Source organism: Cephus cinctus, unplaced genomic scaffold (assembly GCF_000341935.2).
Source record: "Cephus cinctus unplaced genomic scaffold, Ccin1 Ccin1_scaffold0101, whole genome shotgun sequence".
Lineage (NCBI taxonomy): Eukaryota > Metazoa > Arthropoda > Insecta > Hymenoptera > Cephidae > Cephus > Cephus cinctus.
In genome coordinates this window covers 1,411,251-1,437,062 of record NW_014332838.1, presented here as the reverse complement: position 1 = coordinate 1,437,062, position 25,812 = coordinate 1,411,251, and the positions used below count along the sequence as shown (strand labels likewise).

The following is a 25,812-nucleotide window of genomic DNA, read 5'->3' as shown; positions in this document are numbered from 1 at the left end:
ATTGTTAATTACATATACCACTTCATAGGGGGCGGAATTCATCCACAACTTGTTCCTTACGATTTGCTCACGGACAAGGAGAAAAGGAAGGACAGGGAGCGATCACAAGAATTTTTGAAATATCTACAGTATCAGGGGTATAAACTACACAAACCAAATCGTGGTGGTACAACTGATACGGAAGTGGCTGGTGCTGGAGCAGCTGTGGAATTACGCTTCGCATACTCTTTGTTGGAGAAGTTGATAGCGTACTTGGACAAGGCGACAATCAACATGAAGTTGTTGAAGCCATCGGATACCTTCAGCCGACGAAACAGCTTTAAAACATCTACAAGGGACATAAAGTTCTTCAGCAAAGTCGTGTTACCCTTGATGGAGAAGTACTTCAGCACGCACAGAAATTACTTCATAGCAGTAGCTACAGCAACGAATAATGTTGGCGCCGCTTCTTTGAAAGAAAAGGAAATGGTGGCTGCTTTATTTTGTAAACTTGCGAGTTTATTACGTTCGCGGCTTGCTGCTTTCGGGGCTGACGTCAGGATTACTGTGAGATGCTTGCAAGTACTAGTGAAGGGAATCGATGCAAAATCTCTTGTAAAAAATTGTCCAGAATTTATTAGAACCTCCATGTTGACATTCTTCAATAATACTGCTGACGATTTGGGACACACCATATTGAACTTGCAAGAGGGGAAGTACAGCCACCTCAGGGGTACTCATTTGAAGACTTCAACCTCACTGTCATATGTCAACAGTGTTGTGCTTCCTGTGCTTACTGCTATGTTTGATCATTTAGCAGCTTGCGAGTATGGAAGTGACTTGCTACGTAAGTAACTTCATTATATTCGTTATATTCTTATAACTATGTTGATATAAGGTACTAAATTTGTCTTTCTTGAATTACAGTCGATGAGATTCAAGTGGCTTCGTACAAAATGCTGGCATCTCTGTATACGCTCGGTGTGGACCCTACTTTAACACATGATAGAAAGTACTTGAAGACGGAGATAGAACGTAATAAACCAAATCTCGGTTCTTGTCTTGGTGCTTTCTCGAGTTGCTTCCCTGTGGCTTTCCTAGAACCGCATCTCAATAAGCACAATCAGTTTTCACTGTTGAATAGAATCGCTGATCATTCGCTGGAAGCTCAGGATATAATGAGTCGTATGGAATCAAGTATGCCAACACTAGAGACTATCCTGACTGAAGTCGATCAGTTTGTAGAATCTGACAAGACTTACAGCGATGCTCCACATGTGATTGACGTGATATTGCCATTGCTCTGTTCCTATTTGCCCTTTTGGTGGGCCCAAGGGCCTGATAACGTCAATCCCACAGAAGGGACATACGTGAGTATGGTAACGAGCGATCACATGAATCAACTGTTGAAGAACGTACTTAAACTCATTAAGAAAAATATCGGTAATGAAAATGCCCCATGGATGACACGTATTGCTGCTTATACTCAACAAATCATTATCAATTCATCCGAAGAGCTGCTCAAGGATCCATTCTTGCCGCTTGCTGAGCGAGTTAAGAAACGTACTGATAATATGTTCCATAAGGAGGAATCATTGCGAGGATTTATAAAGTCATCAACTGATGATACATCACAAATTGAAACACAGATCCAGGAGGACTGGCAACTTCTCGTTAGGGATATATACTCGTTCTATCCATTACTCATTAAGTATGTTGATCTTCAACGTAATCATTGGCTGCGGAATAATATACCGGAAGCGGAAGATCTTTATAACCACGTTGCTGCGATTTTTAACACTTGGTCAAAGTCCCAGTACTTCCTTCGAGAAGAACAGAACTTTATATCAGCTAATGAGATTGATAATATGGTGTTAATTATGCCTACGGCTACTAGGAGACCTGCTACCGTTTCTGACGGTACCACACCATCAGGAGGTGGAAAGGTAGATATTTTATTTGTTTCAAAATTATTTGTACATCTGTGATTATATTCTTGTTACTGTATTCTGTACCTTGTTGTTGAACAGAAAAAAAAGAAACATCGCGACAAGAAGAGGGACAAGGATAAGGAAGTACAAGCATCTCTAATGGTTGCCTGTCTTAAGCGATTGTTACCAGTCGGTTTAAATCTTTTTGCTGGCCGAGAACAAGAACTGGTCCAGCACTGTAAGGACAGATTCTTAAAGAAACTTCCAGAATATGAGATTGCTGAATTCGCCAAAACACAACTTACATTGCCTGACAAGATCGATCCAGCGGATGAGATGTCATGGCAGCACTATCTATATTCGAAACTTGGCCAGAAAAAGGATGTCACGGAACCCGTCAAAGCTCAACAAATCGAGGAAGTTGTAGTTAGGATTACTGCGATGGCTAAAGTACTTTATGGTCTCCATATGGTAGGTAACACTCTGGACCGTTAAGCAAATCATTGACACTGAATAGTAAAAGCCTTATTGTTACGTTTATCATTTTTTGAAAAAAAAAGAAAAAAATACGAAACGCATTATCTCGGTAAGCTTCATACAAATTTGGTCTCTGTTTTCGAGTAGATAGACCATCCGCAGCAGCAGAGCAAGAGTAGTTACCGATCGGTGGTCTCTATTCAAAGAAAACGAGCAGTTATTGCTTGCTTCCGTCAGACCTCCCTACATTCCCTACCCAGGTACCCTATTTTGTTTGTTCATTGTTGTTTTGGTTTTTCAACAGTACATGCTGCTTCTTATTATCATTCGTTAATTGTCCCGTCTACTCTTAAACTAAAGATGAAGTGATAAAGTCGTTTTGGTTTTCATCTCACTATGTTATTATATTTTACACAAATTACTCCGTAACATGATTAATTTTGAATACCGATTTTGTACTTACTGTCATAGCAATTTTACATTGTACTACGTAAGTATATACAAATTTCAAAAAACTGAACAATTCTGAGACAACCCTGAAGACTAATATTGTTGTGATTGATGAAACTTTGTCGTAATGTAGCATATACAAAAAGATCACTTTTGTTTCCTTATAATTCTAACAAAAAACGCGATGTGTGTGCATGCTGCTAACAGGCAACTAAACCACCCCCATCGCGAGATGGATGGAAACGTGTGTTATGTGCAGCTAGAAAGAGAGCAGCTATTGCATGTCTCCGTAGTGAACCGCTCTATAAATTGAGAAGGTAATAAAAAAAAAAGTTAAACGTATGACAGGTTTTACGATAAATATTTCGCATACATAATTATTTTATTAACTGCTTTTCCCTCTTTGGCTTCAATACACTGAACTTGAATGTCGTAGGCATCGGGCAATAAACATCTTTGCAAGAACTTACTACGAGCTCTGGTTACAAGATGAAAATGTGGGACAAGAAGTTATGATTGAGGACCTTACGGTAAGGAATCGCTATGATAAATTTTATACAACTTCAATATCGTTGTGGGAAAAAAAGTGTTTATAGGTTTTTGGTTTCTGTTCAGCAATCCTTTGAAGACGCAGAACTGAAGAAGATGGATAAAGCAGAAGAAGAAGGGAAACCAGATCCTCTAACACAATTAGTTACGACTTTCTGTCGTGGTGCAATGACAGAGCGTTCCGGTGCACTTCAAGAAGATGCACTTTACATGAGTTATGCACAAATCATCTCCAAATCTTGTGGTGAGGAGGAGGAGGAAGGTGAAGAAGAAGGTGGCGGCGGTGAAGAGGAAGGCGGTGCTTCCATCCATGTGAGTAGTTATTTATTTCTAAAATAATGAATAATGGATTAAGATAAACCACAATTCTTATAACAAGATTATGAGCACTACACATTCTTCTTCTTGTTTATTAACGCATGTCCTATTCTTTTTCTTTTCCTTACTAATCGACTAGCCAGGGCAAAAGCTTCTTATGGTAAGATTAAGTAATTACCACAAGTCCCCATCCAGTATCTGATGAGAAAATTTCATTAACCCGCTATAAGAAAGTTATTGTCCAATTAAATCTGGATAATATAATGCACTGACTAATTGTACTAATCAAATTAATATTAAAATTTTCATTGAAATCTCAAGAGGCCTATGCATAAACTCATGGTAAGATAATATTGAGCTATGAAATACTAATGAATAATTAATCTTTAATCGTTAAATTATTTGTATAACTATCAAATTATCATCCTTCTAGGAACAAGAAATGGAGAAACAAAAATTGCTCTTCCACCAAGCGCGTCTTGCGGATCGTGGGGTAGCTGAAATGGTGTTGCTTCACATCTCAGCCTGTAAAGGTCTTCCCAGTGAGATGGTCATGAAGACATTAGAATTAGGTATCTCCATTCTTCGTGGTGGTAACATCGAAATCCAAAGAGGGATGTTGAATCATCTCAAAGAGAAGAAAGATGTTGGTTTCTTTACGTCAATCGCTGGCTTAATGAACTCGTGCAGTGTCTTAGACTTGGATGCATTTGAAAGAAACACCAAAGCTGAAGGTCTTGGTGTTGGATCTGAAGGAGCTGCTGGTGAGAAAAATATGCATGATGCTGAATTCACTTGTGCCTTGTTTCGGTTTATCCAATTGACATGCGAAGGCCATAATTTGGGTATGTATTGCAATGACATGAAAAATACTTCAGATGAAATATAATTGTTCAATATCATTTGATAGTGGTATTTTCTTTTGCAAACAGATTGGCAGAACTATCTCAGGACACAGGCTGGTAATACAACCACTGTTAATGTAGTCATCTGTACAGTTGATTATCTTCTTCGGCTTCAGGAGTCCATCATGGATTTCTATTGGCATTACTCTAGCAAGGAATTAATTGATCCCGCTGGAAAGGCTAATTTTTTCAAGGCCATCGGAGTCGCTAGTCAAGTTTTCAACACTTTGACTGAAGTCATTCAAGGTCCTTGTGCTCAGAATCAGCAAGCACTTGCGCATTCCAGGCTTTGGGATGCTGTGGGTGGTTTTCTGTTCCTTTTTTCACACATGCAGGATAAATTATCGAAACACTCTAGTCAAGTAGACCTCCTCAAAGAACTTTTGAACTTGCAAAAGGATATGATTACTATGATGCTCTCTATGCTTGAAGGTAGGACTTGATTATAAAAATTATACTATTGTACATATGGTGTTCTCAAAATTAAGCGTAATTTGACACATGTTAATGAATCTAGGTAATGTGGTAAATGGTACTATCGGAAAACAAATGGTGGATACGTTAGTGGAATCAGCCAGCAACGTGGAGTTAATTTTGAAGTACTTTGACATGTTCTTGAAGCTGAAGGATCTTGTGTCATCTCCAAGCTTCTTGGAAGTTGATCTTAATAATGATGGTTGGGTATATCCGAAAGATTTCAAAGAAAAAATGGAACAGCAAAAGAGTTACACAGAGTAAGATACAAAACAATGAATTTTATTTGTTTTTCCTATTCCATTCCCTGTATCATTTTTCATATATATTTTTAGTGAAGAAATTGAATTCTTATTGGCATGTTGTGAAACGAATCACGATGGAAAAATTGATTATGTCGCCTTCATGGATCGGTTCCACGAACCCGCTAAAGAGATCGGTTTCAATCTTGCCGTTCTTCTTACCAACTTGTCAGAACATATGCCGAATGAACCGAGATTAGCAAGATTCCTCGAAACTGCCGGTTCTGTACTGAACTACTTCGAACCATTCTTAGGAAGAATCGAAATTTTGGGTGGTAGTAAAAAAATCGAACGGGTCTACTTTGAAATCAAAGAATCAAATATCGAGCAATGGGAGAAGCCTCAGATAAAGGAATCAAAAAGAGCATTCTTCTATAACACCGTAACCGAGGGTGGTGATAAGGAGAAGTTGGAGACCTTCATTAATTTCTGTGAGGACGCCATCTTTGAAATGCAACATGCAAGTGCGTTGATGGCAGTCGAAGAGAGTGGCGGAATTGGAAAAGCCAGAGAATCATCTTACACTTACATGACAGAAGATGATGACGAAAGAAACAAAGATCCCATAAGACGAGGAATTCAAGCATTCAAAGATGGCATATATTTCTTTTTCTCAATGTTCTCGCCTACGAATATAAAGAACAAATTCGCAGAAATGCAACAAATGACGATACCCGAGCTTTTTGTTGGTTTCTTTAAAGTAATTTTCTACGCGTTCTATTACTCTGGATTTGGTGTTGGTTGCGTTATTAGGTACTTCATGAGACTTCTTCTTACTTTGATGAGAGGTCCTCATATCGATGAACCCGTTGTTGAAATAAAAGAAGAAGAAGAAAAACCATTCCGACATCTACCTGCTTTGCCACCAACACCTGATGAATCAAATTTACAGGTAAAGAGAGTCAATTTAAAATCATTTGCATTCCTCTCAAATCTTTGATAAATAAATATCTATTTCCTGATACATAGGTCCAAGCGTTTGGAATGGACATTACAAAAGAGGAAGGTGGTCAAATAAAATTAGCACCTCATGAATCGGCAACTTCAACTCCGCAATCAAGTATGGAAGAGACAGGTGACAGTACCCCTGATGAAGGGACGGGTGAAGACACTATAAGAGCAGATGCTATCAGTGGTGAATTAGAGGCTCCTGTTACTCTGGCTGATCTACTGGGGTATGTAAATTATACAGATTGTAGAAAATATATGTATAATTATATTTTTGTTAAAATTTAATGTATTTTACGGATTAATTTTGTACAGTGGAGAACAAGCAAGAGCTCAGGCTGCAGCTACGGCTGAAGCTGCTGCGCAACAACAGGCAGCGATGGCAGCAGTTGAAGCGGAACATAAACAGGACACAACAGCAGAACCATCAGCAGCATCCAGTATAGATTTGTCAGAATATACTCATAGGATCGTATCCTTCCTTGCTAGAAATTTCTACAATCTTAAATACGTTGCTCTGGTTCTTGCTTTTTGTATCAACTTCATGCTTCTCTTCTATAAGGTACCCTAGTTACCAAATAACACCCTGTGCAATGTAACGAATTGATATAACATGAAGCATAAAATATTATTTAATCAGGTTACTTCACTGGGTGACGATAATGACGGAAACGGCAGTGGAGATTCGATGGCTGACTTATTAGCGGAAATGTCTGGTGAAGGGTCTTCCAGTGGAAGTGGTAGTGGAGGCGATCTCGGTAGTGGTGGCGATGGTGAAGGTTCTGAAGAAGAAGAAGATCCTTTAGAATTTGTTGAAGTATCAGAAGACTTTTACTATATGGCGCACGTTATGAGGTTGATGGCTGCTCTTCACTCTATAGTTTCTCTAGCTATGTTGGTCGCATACTATCATCTTAAGGTAAAAAAAAGGAGATCTGATTTTTATTCAAATGTGTATTAACGTACCATTTAATATGTATCAGGTACCTTTAGCTATTTTCAAACGTGAAAAAGAAATCGCTCGTCGCGTGGAATTCGATGGTCTGTATATCGCTGAAACACCTGAAGAAGATGACATCAAGGCTCATTGGGACAAAATGGTGATATCAGCCAAATCGTTCCCTGTTAATTACTGGGACAAATTCGTAAAAAAGAAAGTCCGACAGAAGTACAGCGAGACGTATGACTTTGATTACATCAGTAATTTGCTTGGAATGGAAAAGACTTCTTTCAGTCAGCAAGAAGATGAGGGCTCTGGATTAATACACTTGTAAGTATTGCTGAGTAGCAGATATTGAATTTTTTGGTTGACACTTTACTTTTTACAGCATCATTAATATTGATTGGAGGTATCAAGTTTGGAAGGCTGGCGTTACCATTACAGATAATGTGAGTGTATTAAAAAAAATTTATTAATTTGTACTGTAATTTCATTATATTTATATATTAATTATAATTTTAATTTTTGCATTATTCACTTGCAGGCTTTCCTCTACAGTTTATGGTACTTTACTTTCTCAATTTTGGGAAATTACAACAATTTCTTCTTCGCGGCTCACCTACTAGATGTTGCTGTTGGTTTTAAAACCTTGAGAACCATTTTGCAGTCCGTAACGCACAATGGCAAGCAACTGGTGTTGACTGTCATGTTACTTACCATTGTTGTCTACATATATACCGTAATCGCCTTCAACTTCTTCAGAAAGTTTTACATACAGGAAGAAGACGATGAAGTTGATAAAAAGTGTCACGACATGGCGACGGTACGAAATTGTCAATTTACGACTGACAATTTCAATTTCACGTCAGTAACATAAGCATTATTTTTGTTCGTGTAGTGTTTCGTGTTTCATCTTTATAAAGGCGTCAGGGCTGGTGGAGGTATAGGTGACGAAATTGGTGAACCTGACGGTGACGATTATGAAGTGTATCGTATAATGTTCGATATCACATTCTTCTTCTTCGTCATTGTTATTCTTCTTGCCATCATTCAAGGTATGTAAATTAGTATATATATTCATATAACTTTTGTGCGTAGTACATTACATACACGTTAAAATTTATGAACGAATTGAACAATATTCTAGGTTTGATCATTGATGCTTTTGGAGAGCTTCGTGATCAATTGGAAAGTGTCAAAGATAACATGGAGAGTAATTGTTTTATCTGCGGATTAGGAAAGGATTACTTTGATAAAGTACCACATGGTTTCGATACACACGTTCAGCAAGAACATAATCTTGCTAATTACATGTGAGTGTTGTTTACTATATATATGCAATTATAAAATAATTGCGTATGAAAATTTATATTAAATAAATGTTTTTTCGTATTTAGGTTCTTCCTTATGCATCTAATTAATAAACCAGACACTGAGTACACTGGTCAGGAAACTTACGTCTGGAATATGTACCAACAGAGGAGCTGGGATTTCTTCCCTGTTGGTGATTGTTTCCGTAAACAGAACGAAGCTGTTGAGGAAGAAGCAAAGAAGAAATAAACTGAAGTTTTGTAATACATTTTATTGGATAATGCACGCGAGAATGAATAATTTATTCATTCTAATTAACAAAGGAGAATTTCTTCCTGTTGTTCTCGATTCGATGCGTCGCAGTAATGAAGGCAAGAATATAAAGAATACGACGCGTTACAATCAAATTTTCGAAACTATACATTTTATATTCAAATCATGAAATATTTAGTCTACTTAAAATTAAGGGACTTTCTTTAATTTTGAATTTTACGCGCACCGTTTACCTCACAGCAGTTGACTCGTCTTTTTCGATTTTTGCGTTTTGGGAAACGACGCTAACTTCGATCGTGTAAAAAATTAGGGTTCTAATGATTTCGTGGGAAAAAAAGATTTCAAAAATCTTGTATATCAATGAGAATATTAAAGGGCAACCGACTACTGTAGGAGATTTACGTATTTTTGCAAGAAATAATTTCAGGACTCATAGTTGGAATTCATCGAATTTTTTCATTTGTAGATAATCACATAATGATCGTGGTGTCATTTATTTCTTCTACCCATTGTATAATGTAGGCCATTATAATTTAAAGAAAAAATCGACTGCACAAATCTATTTATTCACTAGTAAGTCTGCAGTTATAATTGACATCCCTATTTGTACGTCAGATGGACTCCGCTAATATAATTATACAAAATATACATAATACCGATGAAGTTTTGACAAATGATAATTATACGTAAGTTGAATATATTAAAAATATATAATACGTAAACTTCCGACGATATGTAAAATTTTCAGCATGACCGGTGACTGAGTTCGCATATCTCAGAATGTCAATATATTGTAAATAAAACTTTTTCGACAGGGCAACCTGAAAAGACGCAAAGTTTATTGCCGGAAAATTCTATCACCGGGTGAACCTTTCGATTATTAAAAAACAATGTAATCAATCCTAATCCTCAAATACATATCCATTATCTGTTTCGTTATTTACACAATTACATTATCTATTATTAATTTTCATTATTCAATAGTAAGATCAATGCATTCCCATCCAGCTATCTTTTACCTACAAATGCAGGGTATCTAAAAATCGATAATTGAATAGAATACGACCATCTTCTTTGGCAACACTTTTAAAAATACTGGCTCCATTTTACTACTTTTACGCATAAGGAAATCTAGTAGCACTGTAAGGCTGTTATTCTCGACAAGGAGAGAGAAAGGAAAGGGTCGCGCAAGCGCCTTCGTAAATTCTAGGATGCCAGGGTGAAAATGCACCATAACATGGGAGTGTCAGCGGGCGGCCGTCTCAGTAATCAAAATCCAAATATGCAACCCCAAAATGGGATTTGTGACAAGATTGAAAATTACATATCCGAATTGGGACAATGGTACGTGATCATGACAATTTTCAAAATCGCTATGTGACTCCGTTGAATGGGATTTATGTGTGTGTCTCAACAAAGGGTAGTTTATCACAATATGAGAGTGAAGTGACAGTAGTACGTATATAGTAGGTGTTTACTACGCCACTACATGCGTATTATTACTACGCTTACGTGCGATTTGAAGCGCAAAGTATACCGGCCGGTCATAGCCGGCATTATTGATTATAATACTTCATTTCGTTTTAAAAAATTCTATTTTGCAAATTTTAGATACATAAGTGGTTGATGTATGCATATGATTGAATCCGCATGTATATATTACTTTACCATATAGGGTGTAAATTTCAATAAACCGTGTAATTCACATGTAGCATTGTCAAATTTTCAAACGTTTATCGTGTAATAAAATATATGATATGGATCAGGTGTTTGTTGTTCATGAACTTATTTCTAATGCACTATGAATTTATTATATAATATAACCAATGTGAAATTTTGGCAATTTTATTATACCTTAAGAGCTAAACCATACAACATGGTCATAAAATCTTCCATTTTCACAATTTTTTTGCATCAAAATGGATCGAGATTTTATGACCACCTCGTATATCTTTTCTTAATACACAGTTTATATTACAGGGCCGTGTGGAGAGCAATAATAATGGGCCAATTTCTGTCTATAGTACTTTGCTTTATGACACTCTTTAATCATCACATTAACACGGGATACGGATTTTCATTGCCAACAGGTAATTTCTTCTAATTTTACCTAACCATAAAAATTCATTATAAACGTTAATTTCGTGTATATAACTCTTATATATCATAGGACAAAACTTACCACATTATGTGATGATGTGTTTGGTCTACACGTCTTGGCTTTCTTGTCGAGGCGTAGGAAATGGTTTAATCTCTGTAATTAAAGCTCGAGGTTGGAGATATTTGTTATTAGCCCTCATTGACGTCGAAGCAAATACATTGCTCACATCATCGCATCGATATACTAGTCTTGCCAGCATACAGGTATTTTCATATTATTTATTATATTACTTAGAAATTGATAATTTTATAATATTTTAGATACTGGATTGCGTGGCAATACCCGTGGCTTTAGCTCTATCGTGCTTAGTACTTGGTGTAAGATACAGAATGGTACACATTGTTGGGGTATGTGTTTGTCTAATGGGTGTCGGATGTCTAGTTTGGGCAGGAATTGATGATCACAAGGATCCATCATCGAGCGGCAAGTTGACTAATGACTAAACAATTGAAAATGAATTTTAGAAAATAAAAGATTCGTTCGGCCGTTATAGAAAAATGAAAATATACAGGTAAAAATCAACTCGTTGGCGATATGCTATGCTTGGGTGGTGCCGTCTTATTTTCGGTGGTTACTGTACTACAAGAACTTGCTGTTAAAACTGTAGATATTATCGAATACTTGGGAATGATCGGTTTCTTCGGTATGATCATCAGCTGTTTGCAAACGTGAGTTACAATGTATAACGATAGTACCGGTTCTCATGATATATATGCATATATAAATATATATAAACGCAATTTTTTCAGAGTTATCCTAGAAAAGCAAATGGAATCTTTTCAATGGGAGTCCGCACCGGTTATACCGTTTCTGGTGGTTTACTGTATCACGCAATTTGTTTTTTTCTCCCTTGTGCCTGTTATATTATTTGAATCCGGCGCTACGGCTTTACAATTAGCACTTTTGACTGCAGACTTTTTTAACATTCTTTTTGGAATGTTAATACACCAGTACAAGGTAAATTATTTAACTGACGTAACATATAACAATCTAATAACGTTAATCGTAGTTCATGTCAGGTATTGACAGAACTTAATAATTTCTAATAAAACGCGTATTTGTTAAATTCTAGTTCAATACTCTATATTTTCTTTCCTATACTCTCACAATGACGGGTATTTATATTTACGCAATAAAAAGAACGCCAATGTCCTCGAATTCGCGAAGACAGCATATTGAACCACCAGCACCTGACTACAGGTAAAGTTCATTAGAAAAATATATGCATATATATTGTCTATTGTGTTGCTTTATAATGCTCTTTGACTAATTCTGAATACACGTTGATTGATAATGAATTAAAGTGACATCGTTTTAAGACACATGCCCCACCCTGATGTCGGTGAGGTAGAAATGGCTACTAGTTCAGGAATGTCGGCAGTTAGTGGTACACTTGATATAAGAGCGTCCACACTTGGCAGTGAAAGAGAAACTGTCGATGCTACGAGTTTACCATTGAGCGTTAGTTCTGATACGGCCTTTACATCTTTCTACGGTAGTCAAGCAAATCTGAAGGTGAGAAATAACTGAAGATTTTCATATTTTCAAATAATTAATTGTATATATTTATAGACTGTTAATGGGAACAGCGGAGCTACCTGTTAATAGGGGAAAAATAACTGCCTAGGTAAAGAAGTCATAAAACATTTTATAAACTCAACACTCGTTCACGCACATTATGGAAGACTTAACCGAGATAAGTAATTGATAGGAGGATTAATATCAACAATAATTACGGTTAATGATACAAGCCAAATCTTAAAGTAATTCAATACACCGATCGTTATAGCAGGTCCAACACCACGTTACAGGTATATTAATACTTTTTAAACGGAACTACTATTTGTCCGTACTATCGTTTTTTTATATAAAATACAAGTAAAAAATCTACATTCGGGGGAAAAAGAAATGTGCCAAATTTCAAAAGTCTTTTACCGCTAATTAATACATTCGTAAGAATTAATATGATAAGGAGATCTATAATTAACTGTATACTTGCAAAACTCGTTCGATACATATTCTTTTCACGTACATAATATCTATGTAATATAATTCAACGAATCGTTACACTTAATTATAATTAGAATCTGTTGAAAATGTCTTACAGTATTGCGACTCAGTATTCTATTGTTTATTATAATTATTAACGTGTATAATAGTTTATGTAATGTTAATCTTAGCCTATTGTTTACATAGTGTATCCGTCATTATGTACTCAAACATCATATTGCTCAATGTAATTTGTAATTTGTATTATTATTTTTGTATCTATTATTGTTTCACCTAATTTTATGTATTGCGCATTCTTTTAAAATAAATTGTAAAATATTCCCAAAACGGTAGTCACTGATTGACTAATAAAAAATCTGCTCTTCATTGGAAATATATACATATACGTCGTGTAAATGAATGGACAAGTAATTATATATAATACAATCATAGCGATCGCAGCGCCACGGAGATACATATATGAATTACCGAGGAGTATAAAGTATGTATGTACAAATTTATGTGTTTGTCCTTAGAGATGAGTACAGAGATGCACAACGCTACGGTTTTAGGCGATACCAAAATCATTATAAACAGCATTATAATCAGCGTTGAGTAGTGGAGAACCTCTGCCCGCCAAGCAACACATTCGTGTTCACGTTTAGCTCGGCTACGACGGGATATACATTGTCGACGGAGGTGATGATCACAAAATTGTACTTCCAGACTCGTCGCTACGATTCAGCGCCATAATTTTGGTAACGTCTAAAATCGTAGCGTTGTGCATCTCCCTTCTCATCTCTGTTTGCCTACTATGCGACGCATAATCTATGTAAAGTGCGAAAGTGGTTGATCGCTTTCAGTCGAGCGCAGCCGAGCGTAGCGATTTTTTTCGCTGTAAGTTAGAGTAAATATGGATAGTGTTTGAAGAACAGTGAAGGAGGAAGGAGGGTCGAAGGCGTTTATAGCCTCAATCCGTTTCAGTTGGTTCCAGTTGATTCGTTTTACGGTGCCGGAATGGCGGGGTCCATTGAGATCCCTCTTCGGGACACAGATGAAGTGAGTTTTGTTTTATTAATCGTATATAATTAGTATTTGCAGAATTTCTAACTTCGTTTCAAATATGTACAATGTAGAAATCGAAAACATTATATCGTTGCGTTATCCTTAAACCAAAATTGTGAAACCTAACCTCTTTATCTATCTATCTGTATTATTATCCATGCACAATGCGTGTTTCTCCAATATATGTTATATACAACCTATTAAGATTTTTCATGTGGCAACTATATTGATGCCATGAATAGATTTGTAGCAATTTGCTTTGTACACCCATATGTTACCATATTTCAATTGTGTTAGATATTTATGTGTGGTACAATTATTTCAACTTCATGGCATATTTTACCCTTTATGAAGATTTTGTTTCAGTCAAGTATACACTTCTGAGCTTATAGAATATTATTTTATGCATTATGTAAATACTTCTCCAAAATATATTATTGTGTATGTATATTTCCTATGCAGGTTATAGAATTATATTTAGATCAGTTACCTGAGGGCGATGAAGTCCTTGGCATTTTACGGCAAGAACATGCCCAACTTAATATTTGGGTTAATTTGGCTGTAAGTATATATGCGATATATATATTATGTATACATACTTGGTAGGAAATATATTTCTAAACCAAAGTACATATTTGTTTTAGCTTGAATATTATAAGCAACATAAAATTGAAGATTTCATTAAAATACTTGAGTCTTCTCGAATTGATGCTAATGTTGACTACCGTGATTATGAGAAAGATCAAATGCGGGCCTTGGATATGTTGGCTGCTTATTATGTCCAAGAGGCTAATCGTGAAAAGAGTAAAGATAAGAAGAGAGATTTATTTACAAAAGCCACATTACTCTATACCACTGCTGATAAAATTATTATGTATGACCAGGTATGTTTTTTCATGTTAATCAAAGAACTATGTGTTAGTCTATGAATTAAGATAAATAGTACATACTGGCATTTTCTCCTTTAAGAATCACTTGCTTGGTCGCGCATACTTTTGCTTGCTCGAGGGTGATAAAATGGAGCAGGCAGATGCCCAATTCAATTTTGTATTGAATCAGTCTCCAAACAATATTCCATCACTTCTGGGTAAAGCTTGTATCGCGTTCAATAAGAAAGATTATCGGGGCGCACTTGCCTTTTACAAAAAGGCTCTTAGAACAAATCCTAACTGCCCAGCAGCAGTTAGATTGGGTATGGGTCATTGCTTTATGAAATTAAACAATCAAGAAAAAGCACGATTAGCATTTGAAAGAGCCCTACAGTTAGATAGCCAGTGTGTTGGAGCTTTAGTGGGGCTTTCAGTTTTAAAATTAAATCAACAACAACCTGATAGTATTAGAACTGGTGTACAAATGTTATCGAAAGCGTACACAATAGATTCTACCAATCCAATGGTATTAAATCATTTGGCAAATCACTTTTTCTTTAAAAAAGATTATAACAAAGTTCAGCACTTAGCACTACATGCCTTTCACAATACTGAGAACGAAGCAATGCGAGCAGAAAGTTGCTACCAGCTCGCAAGAGCATTTCATGTGCAAGTAAGTACTTATATAGCATCTTTACTGTATATGTATTTTATGAATCTCATTATTTACAAATTTTCAAACATTTTTAGGGGGATTATGATCAAGCATTTCAGTACTACTATCAGGCAACACAATTTGCTCCTCCTGTCTTTGTATTGCCACACTTCGGGTTAGGTCAAATGTACGTTTATCGAGGGGACGCTGAAAATGTAAGTAACGATCCATCACTTCTGTCAATATGAATAATGACAGTTTTTTGAAAAAAATATTTATGTAATTAAAGGCCGCCCAATGCTTCGAAAAAGTTTTAAAAGCTCAACCGGGAAACTATGAGACAATGAAAATCCTTGGCTCCTTATATGCGAATTCAAGTTCTCAGTCTAAGAGAGACATTGCTAAAAATCATTTAAGAAAAGTGACTGAACAATTTCCTGATGATGTTGAGGCTTGGATTGAGTTAGCACAGATATTGGAACAGAGTGATTTGAATGCAGCATTGAACGCGTATGGTACAGCGACAAGAATATTGAAAGAAAAAGTACAAGCAGATATTCCTCCAGAAATTTTAAATAACGTCGGTGCTCTGCACTATAGGTATGCACAATTGTCATGTATCACATAAGAAGCGTATTCAAACGTACGTATTAAACATTGTTAATATTTGTACAATAGACTTGGGAATTTGGAGGAAGCTAAAAAGAATTTGGAAGAATCATTAGCTCGTTCAAAGGCAGATGCTCTGCATGATCCAGTATATTACAATTCTATAGCCGTGACGACGACCTACAATTTAGCACGGCTTAATGAGGCTTTATGTGTGTTTGACCGTGCTGAGAAATTGTACAAGGACATTTTGAAAGAACATCCAAATTATGTGGACTGTTACTTAAGATTGGGCTGTATGGCCAGAGACAAGGGACAGATCTACGAGGCTTCTGATTGGTTCAAAGACGCGCTTAGAATCAATAATGAACATCCGGACGCTTGGTCCTTGTTGGGTAATTTGCATTTGGCTAAAATGGAATGGGGTCCTGGTCAAAAGAAGTTTGAGAGAATTCTTAAAAATCCTACTACGAGTACAGATGCGTACTCGCTGATTGCCTTGGGAAATATTTGGTTGCAAACTTTGCATCAGAGTGGAAAGGATAAGGAACGAGAAAAAAGACACCAGGACAGAGCTTTGGCTATGTATAAACAGGTATAAATTTTTAAAACTTATTAATAAATCAGTCGTTCATTTATGACATTAATCTGTAATGACATTAATAAACAAGTAATTCATTTATGACATTAATCTGTAATGAAATTTAGGTGTTGAGAAATGATCCGAAAAATATTTGGGCTGCTAACGGGATCGGTGCGGTTCTGGCGCACAAAGGATGCGTCAATGAAGCTAGAGATATATTTGCCCAAGTTCGTGAGGCAACAGCTGAATTTTGTGACGTATGGTTAAACATCGCTCATATTTACGTTGAACAAAAACAATTTGTTAGTGCAATACAAATGGTAATTTATCAAATATTACAAAGTTAATGGCTAAAGAATGTCGTGGTATACTCATTGAAATGTCATTACAGTATGAAAATTGCTTACGCAAATTTTACAAGTACCATCACGTGGAGGTTTTGCAATATCTCGGAAGGGCGTACTTTAAAGCTGGAAAATTGAAGGAAGCCAAAATGACGCTCTTGAAGGTAAGGTGTAAAACGTAAAAATGGCAATCGAGAATATACTCCAAATGATAATTCATAAATACAGGCTCGCAGAGTAGCGCCGCAGGATACTGTGCTTCTATATAACATTGCACTTGTTTTACAACGATTGGCCACGCAAATTCTTAAGGATGAAAAATCTACCTTAACTACCGTCTTACAAGCTGTTCATGAGTTAGGCTTGTCTCACAAGTACTTTCAGTATTTGGCGACCCACGGTGATAGAATGGAACAACTCGCTGAGACAGAAGCAAGGAGATGTCAAGATTTACTCTCGCAGGCACAGTACCACGTCGCAAGAGCAAGGAGGCTGGACGAGGAAGAGAAGATGCTTCGGCGGAAACAAGAGGAGGAAAGGTAATAGAGGAATATTCAATTAAGTTAGAGAAACTTAAGTTAAATACAAATAAGGAAAAGACTTGCAATGAGAAGTTTTGACGATGAACAGTGATCCTCTTGACAGTCGAAATAAACGACTTTGTGTTTCAGGCAAGCATTCAAAATGCGTCAAACTGAGGAGCAACGAAAATTGGAAGAGATGCGTCGCCAAAAGGAAGAGGAAATGCTCCAAAAGCGTCAGCAGTATGTCGAGAAGACGAAAAATGCGTTGGTGTTTGGAGAGATGCCGTCAGAAAAGCCTGGAAAGAAAGGTAAAAGGAGCAGGACGGATCAGTACGTTAGTGACAGCGGCGGTTCTGGCGGAGATGAGGGAAGAGAAGAAGCTCCTAGGGAGAGGAAGCGAAAGAGGAAGCCAAGTGGCGAAGGTAAAGAAAGGAAAGGACGAGGAAAGGGTAGGAGGAAGAAGGAAGCAGGCAGTGGAGAAAGTGGAGGTAACTAAATAATTCTGTTTATCAGTTCTATGGTGTTACATGGTTTGCGAATTTCATTGATACCAACTTTTATATAGGTTCGGATAGCGATCGTCCGAAAGTTAAGCGCGGAAGGAAAACTGGGAGCGCTAAGAAGGACAAAGGTTCGCGTAAGAGTACATCTGATATGTCTAAGAATAAAACGCGAATCTTATCAAAGGAAACTATATCGACAAGCGAATCTGATAGTGATAATGGCGGTCTGAAAATCGCCAGCGGGTGAGTAATTATTTCTGTTGATATTGTAGCTGACACTGATGATAGGTACCCTTCGCTAAAGAGGATATCAATTTTCTTATAGGGATGAAAGTGGAAATGAGGGTGGTCCTCGTGGAAAGAGGAGAATCGCATCGGATTCCGAAGGATCTCGAGCGTCAAGATCAAGATCACGATCTGGAAGTCGTTCCAGGAGTAGTTCCCGGTCTCGTTCTAGAAGCCGTTCAGGTTCGAGAAGCCGTTCAGGTTCAAGAAGCCGTTCCGTTTCACGATCACGATCAAGATCAGCTAAGAGTGGTTCAAGATCAAGATCCGGATCCCGAAAGAGCAGATCGCGATCCAGATCAGGCTCTAGAAAGAGCCGCTCCAGGTCTAGATCAAGGTCCGGTAGTGGGTCAAGAAAAAGTGGATCGAGATCACGATCAAGATCTGGTTCCAAAAAGAGTGGATCCAGATCCCGCTCGAACAGTGGCTCAAGAAAAAGTGGATCTCGTTCAAGGTCGAGATCTAAAAGTGGTTCGCGCTCAGGCTCTGAACGCAGATCCAGAAGCAAGAGTAGATCAAGATCAAAGTCCAGATCCGTGTCAAGGTCTAAATCAAGATCCAAAAGCAAGAGCAGGTCGAGATCAAGATCAAGATCAAAGAGTGGATCTCGTAGTAGAAGCGCTAGTGGCTCAGCACGGTAAGAAATATTTAAAAAATATAAAAAATATGTCAGCAGTCATTTGTTTCTTATATGTTATATAATACTTGCATATTTTCGTTCACAGATCAGCATCTCCTGTATCAAGAAAATCTGTTTCTGGTAGTGAGGTTGGCTCACGTCATTCTAGTACAGATCGTGGTGGTGGCAGTGGCAGTGAGTGAGATTAACATCAAGAAATCAGCGACTATAGCCTTGTTAAGGGTTAGTCATAAAATAGAGTATATACATTTTATAACAATTGAATATAAATAAGACATGTTAGATGACCCCAGTCATCATCCAATACGCGAGTCATTTAATTTTCTGTTTCTTTTTCGTTCATTTTCAAGAAGTAGACAGCCAAAAAAAAAAAGAACTGCGTGTCATTTCAAAATTAATTACTCAAGTATATTATTTTATCGTAATTCCATTCTTAATCCCTTCGGCGACAGCCTAGCGTCATCCCTATGGAGTATATACACCATGGCGTCAATATCGTTAAAGGGGTTAATATTGCTGATGAAATCTTATAATCGTTCACTGGTCAATTACGGTTAATCTCTATTTCCAAACTTAATCTCTTTACACATACATAAGTCCCAACTTTATTTGCTATCATTGCGACTTATTTTCGAAATAGCTGGAAATAATTTCAGATATACATATGCTAATCTCCTGTATTATATATTTCTTATATATATAAAATATTTCTCAGTATGTTATATTTCCTGTTATATAAATACTTGCTGCACCATCGGTTTGGTTATCAGGAACACTTTTAAGCGAAAAATATCTATCATATGCATATACATGAATTAAAGAGCACAAATAATTTTCTCGTCGCATTTCATCAGTGTTCACGCAAATTGCGTGATATTCGTAGAATACATTTCCTCGATTCCCTGAAAGAAATACAAAATGCTTCTAGATAAAAATTCCTGAAAGAATATATATATATATAGCAAATACAACATTCCCACAGTTGTAAGTTATCGTTAAGTAACATAAGTGCTAAGGGTGCGAACATTTCGCGACTTTGACAAACGGCAAATGTCTTGGAGGACTTTTCTCGGTTACGTTTTTAGTGTTACACTTCTGTAAGAGATGTCACCCGGCAAAAGGCAGCAGCCAGTTATTGCGGTTGGTTCCCTCTTGAAAAAGCGACAACCCACCTTTAGCAAGGAACCTCCAAATTCCCACGTATACGTGACCTATTTCATCCCTCGATGCTGTATTCTCATGTGTTCGTGATGCGTTCGTCCTACCCCTTTTCTCTACCCTTGCTGTAATACATAAGACGACATTTATGAAATGTTCTCTTTGCTCTGTTTATCGCCTTATCTTTTTTCCCCCACTTGTCAATTTATGTTATCGACCTGGATATTACGTGAAATATAATCCTACTCTTGACACGAGAATGGTATAAAAGAAGATAGAGACTATTTATAGCTGTAAAGGTATATTCTTAGATAATATGCTATAAAATTTTAAAGGACGCCAGTTGTCGGTAATCCGCTCAGGCTTTTATGAGTGTACTTATGATTTTTGTTGTTGTTCATTGTTAACAATAATCGTGTACTCTTGTTTCATTTTGATTACTTATTGACAGGATATGACCATCTATATCCCGTACAGGATGTTTTATTCTTACTTCCCATCATATTTGATACACGCGTTTTACGAAAAAGTCGTTTTGGGTCGTTTACATTTACTCGATTTTATTACGAAGCTCAATATCAGATAAAGCGCCCGACGTCTGGCCAGAAGATAATGGAAATTCAGTGAAACGGACGAAAGATTTTTTCGACCTTTTATTTGTATCAGAATGTTTTTCTGGAAAACTCTCACTGTCCAAATGTTCTTATACTCCTTTTGTTAAAAGGACAGGCATGAAAAAAAGGCAGAGTTTTTCAAAAATCGATAATTATCATTATTGCCGATAGATGTCTACTTACGTCACTCACGTCACACAGTGTCTATTTCAGGATGAAGAGGGCTCGGTGTTGATAAGGAGTATCTTGCTAGAAAAAATAATTTAAAGTTTTCCCTTTCGCTCAGACTCGTTTCAAATCGACAAATGGAAGGTATCGTAGACGAGATAACTTTTCCTCTTGCCATTACTTCGCTCACTCGAATTGATATTGCAATTGGTGAACGTCGATAACAAGCCACTGCCAGCACCAGATTATTATATAGTACATATATATTAATATGTAAACCGACTACCCGCACCGCGTAACTGACATTCCATTTTATTTTATTTACGTTATCAATAATACTAGTATCGTGATTAGATTCTAATATGGTGAGCATTTTAATAGTAATGTTAGTTCACATAAAGGTGATTTCCTATATTAAAACACACTTCGAGGAATATCTCCTGTCAAATATTTTAGTGTCGTCTTCGTTTTTCTGCAGGAAACAAATGTACTTTGCTATTTGAGTTTGATGAACCGTGCAGGTTATATACTGTAACGTGTCGTCCTGACGCCACGTTACAATACATATTATATACATGTATAGTTGACGGCCCCATTTCAATGATAGACTGAGACTTTAATGTTAAATCCGAATGGCTTTGATTAATTAAAGTTAAATTTAAATGTGACGTGCGTGATTACTGTAGAACATTCTGAATACGTTGACACTATAGTTTTTACATTTTATAGTTGAAACAGTCGGTAGCAGGTTTACTGGTTTCAAGTATTGGTATAATTGTGTTAATTTCAATCGTCCAATTTCACGCTGCTAGATCCCCTTTAACCGATCCGATGAGCCACCGTTGCGCATTCGTGGGAATTCTCATCGACAAAGCGTCCAACCTCGAGTTCATTGATCGCGAGATTCATAAATCGTTAATTGAATCATGTTAGCGAATAGTATCGTGTACTCGAGATTCAATTCAAAGGCAATTGGGTTTGTATCTTTTTTTGCTATTTTATCGAGGCTCAATCACTAAATCGTGTTATGAAATTGTTTTCGAGAGTCACAGCGTGACATTTTGATTTTCCGACAGTCTCACAATTGAATTATAAGAATATCCCTGACAATCCATCGCACCCCTGACATTTATTAGTTCCCCATAAAATCCCGATGATTCGTTCAGGTGTATCGAATTGTATTAATATCAGAAGTCAGACTGACGTCAAAAGCGTGTAATACGTATCACATCCTATGACTTCGTTACAGAAACTTCTGACACTTTTTTTTCAATGTAAAATTTCCTAAAAAAATTTTTAATTTTAATTCAGAACCTTTTGCGACTTTTATTTCCTCTAGTAGTTTTCGTTTGTCAGAGGTTTTTGCATTTGTAGGACATAGGCGCACCTGACCTTCTTGATTTTTCAATTTTCTGTCTGTATAGGACGTTTTACGTTCTTTTCTCCTTGTTCAATTTTATCTTCTCCCTTATTCGCTTTCTCAATTTCGCTACGTTTGCACGCATATATACATATGTATATACTGGTCAACCATAAAGGACAGAAATCCCCTTGCGACAACGATAAAGCTTTTATTCGTTCCCTGGTTCTTTTTACGTCACTTCTTTTCACTCTCAAAGTCAGCCAGCAAGAACATTCTTAGATTCTTTGACTGGGCACGAAGAATGTGCGCAAAGAAGCGTGTTTCCCAAGAATACTATTAAAATAGGAACGTGGGTGACTGTTCTTTACAACGTGATATTCGTGAATAAGACATTGTTTGACGGGAAACTCGCTATTGATATCCATACCACAAAGCTATACGTAGAAAGTCTATACCCAGTAGCCATGCATGAGGAATAGACTGGTACTATTGATCCTTTGATATAAATTATTTACAATGGTTCAAAGGTCAGTGACACGTAGATGCACTGTATTATATACTTATTAAGTAGTCGGCATGCGGAAACGGTGCAGGTAGGTGATATAAATGGCGCCAGTATAACTCATACGAATCACTTGAGATATATGCACAGGTGAGACAAAATAATATTTAACATTTTGACAATTCAAATTTATTCTTCTAAAAATTCCTTTAGACATCCGAAATGTCATTCTAGACTAATCTGCCGATATATTATGTATTTGCCAAATTGTACTCAGCATATTGAACTTCGATCTGTACGTTAGATAATGGTCGGTGCTAAAAGGAGTTACGATATAACCAGATGGATTATTAAAATTGAGTGTACAACCTTTAACCTTGGACAGATCTCGTGAAAACATTTATTTACACTTTAAATTTAATGGGGCATAATCTTAAAACTTCATTTAAACCTTAGTGTACTGCAGTTATGTTTCGCGACACTTTCAAAGCTTCCGTTACACACAGAGTCCCGTAAAGTGACGTGAATTTTTTTGGCGTTTACGTAGAATCTTTATAAAAAAAATTCGCTTCGTTAACGTTATGCCAAAGATAGCTTTAAAAGCCGGGTCAAGTACTCTCACTAAGGTATTTATTTTTCTTGAAGGTAAAAAAAGTCATTCTCGACCTTCTCCCATAATTATTAAACAGGCTAAGTTTTAACAACCGAAAACCTGCATAATCTCTAGATACAATTAACGTTTCTTACAGAAACAAACTTGGATGGTTTACAGACACCTCTGTTACACGCCATTCCCATTTGGTTTTTATCATGTGACTTTATTGCTGTCCTGGGTACCATCAACGTCGATTATTTTCTGGTATACACGTGTGCCGGTGTAAAGGACACTGTATACTACACACATATGTCATCATTCATACGTAATATCAGTCTAAGGCTTTCGTATAGCGAAATTTCGTAGTAACGTGTCTCAAGAGAGTAACAGGGTCATCCTGCATCTTTACCTATGGGAAGTCAAGGATCATTTAAAATTTATCGCTACAGTTTATACGTTATGCGAAGGTCAAAGTTGAACACTTGAAAAGCTTTTTAAACTCCATTGTACTATTTACTCGTGCGTTTTCCTCTTACTTACTGTCTGACGTCTCACTGGGTTTCACTACTGCGCACACCTGGTGCGTGCACGGAGCTTCAACTGTGTGTTATTGAAAAAACTTAAAAGGCTACGTTACACGTGGGACCGTTATAGCGACATGATATTCCTGATTAAAAATCTACATAATTGACAGTGCCGTATGCCTTTCGCGTTCGCCTGGTATCGTTTCCTACGGGGTAAATTTTCATTTATGCCTTTCAGTTTTATTCGTTTCGCGTTTTCCGAATTCCACGAATTCTCTTATCTCCGGGATACGACCGAAGCTATCACACGCTGTCGTCTCTTTGGGACCATGTAGGCGAGCTTGCAATGTTTAAGAGAACGCGTGAAGAGGCATCGTTGTTATTTACGTTCTGTATAAGGGGAGGTCGAAAAATAAAGGAAATCCATGTCTCCGTGTATAAGGGGAAGCATACAGCAAATTGGTTTTCTTATATCTTGTTAGTCTTATTTCTTTGCTTTGTTATCTTGTTCTTTCATGTAAGCCCAACTTTTCCGGATAAATTCAATTATGACACCCACACGCCATGTTGCTACATTCCTTTTACGTATTGTCTATCTAACGCTATGGGACTATGTCGTATGTACTATATGTTGAAACTTCACGTTATCTGGGTTTATTTACGTGCTTTTGCGGATTACCCATGTGAGTAAAGCTACGAAGGCTTAGAGACTTTCATATTATAACCAATCAACTCAAACCAAAGCATTGCTTTTTTATAGACGCTGAATTATTGTACTGCTATTACTAGCTGTACGAAACATTACGCTGTATACAGGGCACATGTAGTATTCACCGTGAGAAATTAAACAGAGAGGCAATCGTACCGGTTAATTTACACGTATGTACAGCTGAGTGCATGTGCTTAATAGTAATTCCTCGGTCGATAATGCAGTCTCCAACATAGCCGTGAAATATATTTTCCATTTATTTTACCTACATGTACAGCCAAGTGAATTGGATACGTAGTCAGATCAAAATTTTAAAAATTTATTTGTGTAAAATTTCTATACAATTTTTACGATAATATTTGGCTTCGAGATAACGAAGATTTTAAACGAGACAAATTCGCATGAGATGCACTGTCTATATACGAATTGGCTTGACCTTCGAACGAACAATTTGAAATTCATTGTTCGACCATACTTATGCCACTGTGTATAAGCTGATCTATAACCATATCTTGTAATGGGGAGCCACTAAGGTAACTCTAGACACGATTTTCCGTGAAACTTTTTCCTCGTCAATTTACGTTACCTCACCTGTCCTGCTTTTGAATTCACCTCACAATCTTTCACGAGGAAACCAGAAGGTCGCTCTTTAGAAAGACACACGTCCGACCTCTAACAATCCCTTATAACGATTGCATCGATCTGAAGGAAGCGCTTGGTTTGTCCGAGATAAAAGAAGTTCTGGGAAGGATTAAACCTCGTGGTGTAAGGGATCAAGCACGTTGAGATAGGTATAGGAGAAATGAACATGATTATCAAGCGTCTCCTTAGGTACTACCGCAAGAGTTTATCGGTAGTCCTAGCAATAAAATGTCCAATTCGAATTTTGCAAACAGCCACGAATCTTTTCTTATAGGACTTTACGAGAATGCATAAAGTGTATGTAACTGCCTATTCCATTCTTTAAATTATGTATAATGCACGGTTAACCGTGTCAATCTATTGCGTTGGTTTTATAATTAGACTTTTAAACCAATTTACATTATTTCTTAACAATGGAAATAATGCTTGAGTGCAAAGTTGAGATTGATATAT

General features: G+C 36.9%; 3 protein-coding genes across 35 annotated transcripts in view; all 3 read left to right on the top strand.

Annotated features, from left to right (window-relative positions):
* The window catches only part of LOC107274666 (ryanodine receptor), a 31,873-nt gene extending 22,159 nt beyond the window's left edge, over window positions 1–9,714 (top strand). For 14 of the 32 annotated variants that reach the window (XM_015754003.2, XM_015753995.2, XM_015754021.2 and 11 more), the window contains 21 exons: window positions 29–826; window positions 907–1,925; window positions 2,010–2,381; window positions 2,535–2,647; window positions 3,274–3,367; window positions 3,453–3,698; window positions 3,844–3,864; window positions 4,026–4,046; window positions 4,138–4,549; window positions 4,637–5,041; window positions 5,127–5,343; window positions 5,419–6,277; window positions 6,355–6,560; window positions 6,649–6,895; window positions 6,974–7,252; window positions 7,317–7,603; window positions 7,662–7,722; window positions 7,818–8,096; window positions 8,172–8,328; window positions 8,421–8,586; window positions 8,671–9,685. In XM_015754003.2, the coding sequence (XP_015609489.1) occupies window positions 29–826; window positions 907–1,925; window positions 2,010–2,381; window positions 2,535–2,647; window positions 3,274–3,367; window positions 3,453–3,698; window positions 3,844–3,864; window positions 4,026–4,046; window positions 4,138–4,549; window positions 4,637–5,041; window positions 5,127–5,343; window positions 5,419–6,277; window positions 6,355–6,560; window positions 6,649–6,895; window positions 6,974–7,252; window positions 7,317–7,603; window positions 7,662–7,722; window positions 7,818–8,096; window positions 8,172–8,328; window positions 8,421–8,586; window positions 8,671–8,833 (6,422 nt within the window). In that variant the 3' untranslated portion in view covers window positions 8,834–9,685. Of the gene's footprint in view, window positions 1–28; window positions 827–906; window positions 1,926–2,009; window positions 2,382–2,534; window positions 2,648–3,044; window positions 3,155–3,273; window positions 3,368–3,452; window positions 3,699–3,843; window positions 3,865–4,025; window positions 4,047–4,137; window positions 4,550–4,636; window positions 5,042–5,126; window positions 5,344–5,418; window positions 6,278–6,354; window positions 6,561–6,648; window positions 6,896–6,973; window positions 7,253–7,316; window positions 7,604–7,661; window positions 7,723–7,817; window positions 8,097–8,171; window positions 8,329–8,420; window positions 8,587–8,670 lie in introns of all 32 variants that reach the window. The other 18 variants (XM_015754023.2, XM_015754026.2, XM_015754029.2 and 15 more) reach the window with 5 other exon arrangements.
* On the top strand, window positions 9,698–13,313 carry LOC107274670 (solute carrier family 35 member F2). 2 transcript variants are annotated; one of them, XM_015754033.2, is made up of 9 exons: window positions 9,698–10,201; window positions 10,838–10,947; window positions 11,028–11,221; window positions 11,279–11,441; window positions 11,530–11,686; window positions 11,768–11,975; window positions 12,091–12,218; window positions 12,338–12,533; window positions 12,591–13,313. In XM_015754033.2, the coding sequence occupies exons 1-9, from the start codon at window positions 10,083–10,085 to the stop codon at window positions 12,621–12,623; spliced, it is 1,308 nt and encodes a 435-aa protein (XP_015609519.1). In that variant the 5' UTR covers window positions 9,698–10,082; the 3' UTR covers window positions 12,624–13,313. The 2 variants fall into 2 exon arrangements, with proteins under 2 accessions (XP_015609519.1, XP_015609518.1); XM_015754032.2 differs by having other exon boundaries at window positions 12,323–12,533.
* A 480-nt stretch (window positions 13,314–13,793) lies between these two features.
* Window positions 13,794–20,414, top strand: LOC107274766 (RNA polymerase-associated protein CTR9 homolog). Its single transcript, XM_015754255.2, has 15 exons — window positions 13,794–13,904; window positions 13,992–14,066; window positions 14,535–14,633; window positions 14,717–14,956; window positions 15,042–15,614; window positions 15,692–15,811; window positions 15,886–16,196; window positions 16,275–16,800; window positions 16,914–17,108; window positions 17,180–17,296; window positions 17,361–17,671; window positions 17,804–18,144; window positions 18,222–18,402; window positions 18,485–19,081; window positions 19,170–20,414. The coding sequence occupies exons 2-15, from the start codon at window positions 14,025–14,027 to the stop codon at window positions 19,264–19,266; spliced, it is 3,750 nt and encodes a 1,249-aa protein (XP_015609741.1). The 5' UTR covers window positions 13,794–13,904; window positions 13,992–14,024; the 3' UTR covers window positions 19,267–20,414.
* Window positions 20,415–25,812: the final 5,398 nt, after the last annotated feature.

Bases quoted from the DNA above. Each gene is read 5' to 3' on its own strand.
- LOC107274670 (XM_015754032.2), top strand. From the start codon at position 10,083: ATGCACCATAACATGGGAGTGTCAGCGGGCGGCCGTCTCAGTAATCAA. The intron at 11,976-12,090 runs GTAAATTATTTA...GTTAAATTCTAG, and splicing joins TGTTAATACACCAGTACAAG to TTCAATACTCTATATTTTCT. The intron at 12,219-12,322 runs GTAAAGTTCATT...AATGAATTAAAG, and splicing joins CCACCAGCACCTGACTACAG to TGACATCGTTTTAAGACACA.
- LOC107274766 (XM_015754255.2), top strand. From the start codon at position 14,025: ATGGCGGGGTCCATTGAGATCCCTCTTCGGGACACAGATGAA. The intron at 14,957-15,041 runs GTATGTTTTTTC...TTCTCCTTTAAG, and splicing joins AAATTATTATGTATGACCAG to AATCACTTGCTTGGTCGCGC. The intron at 18,145-18,221 runs GTAACTAAATAA...ACTTTTATATAG, and splicing joins AGGCAGTGGAGAAAGTGGAG to GTTCGGATAGCGATCGTCCG.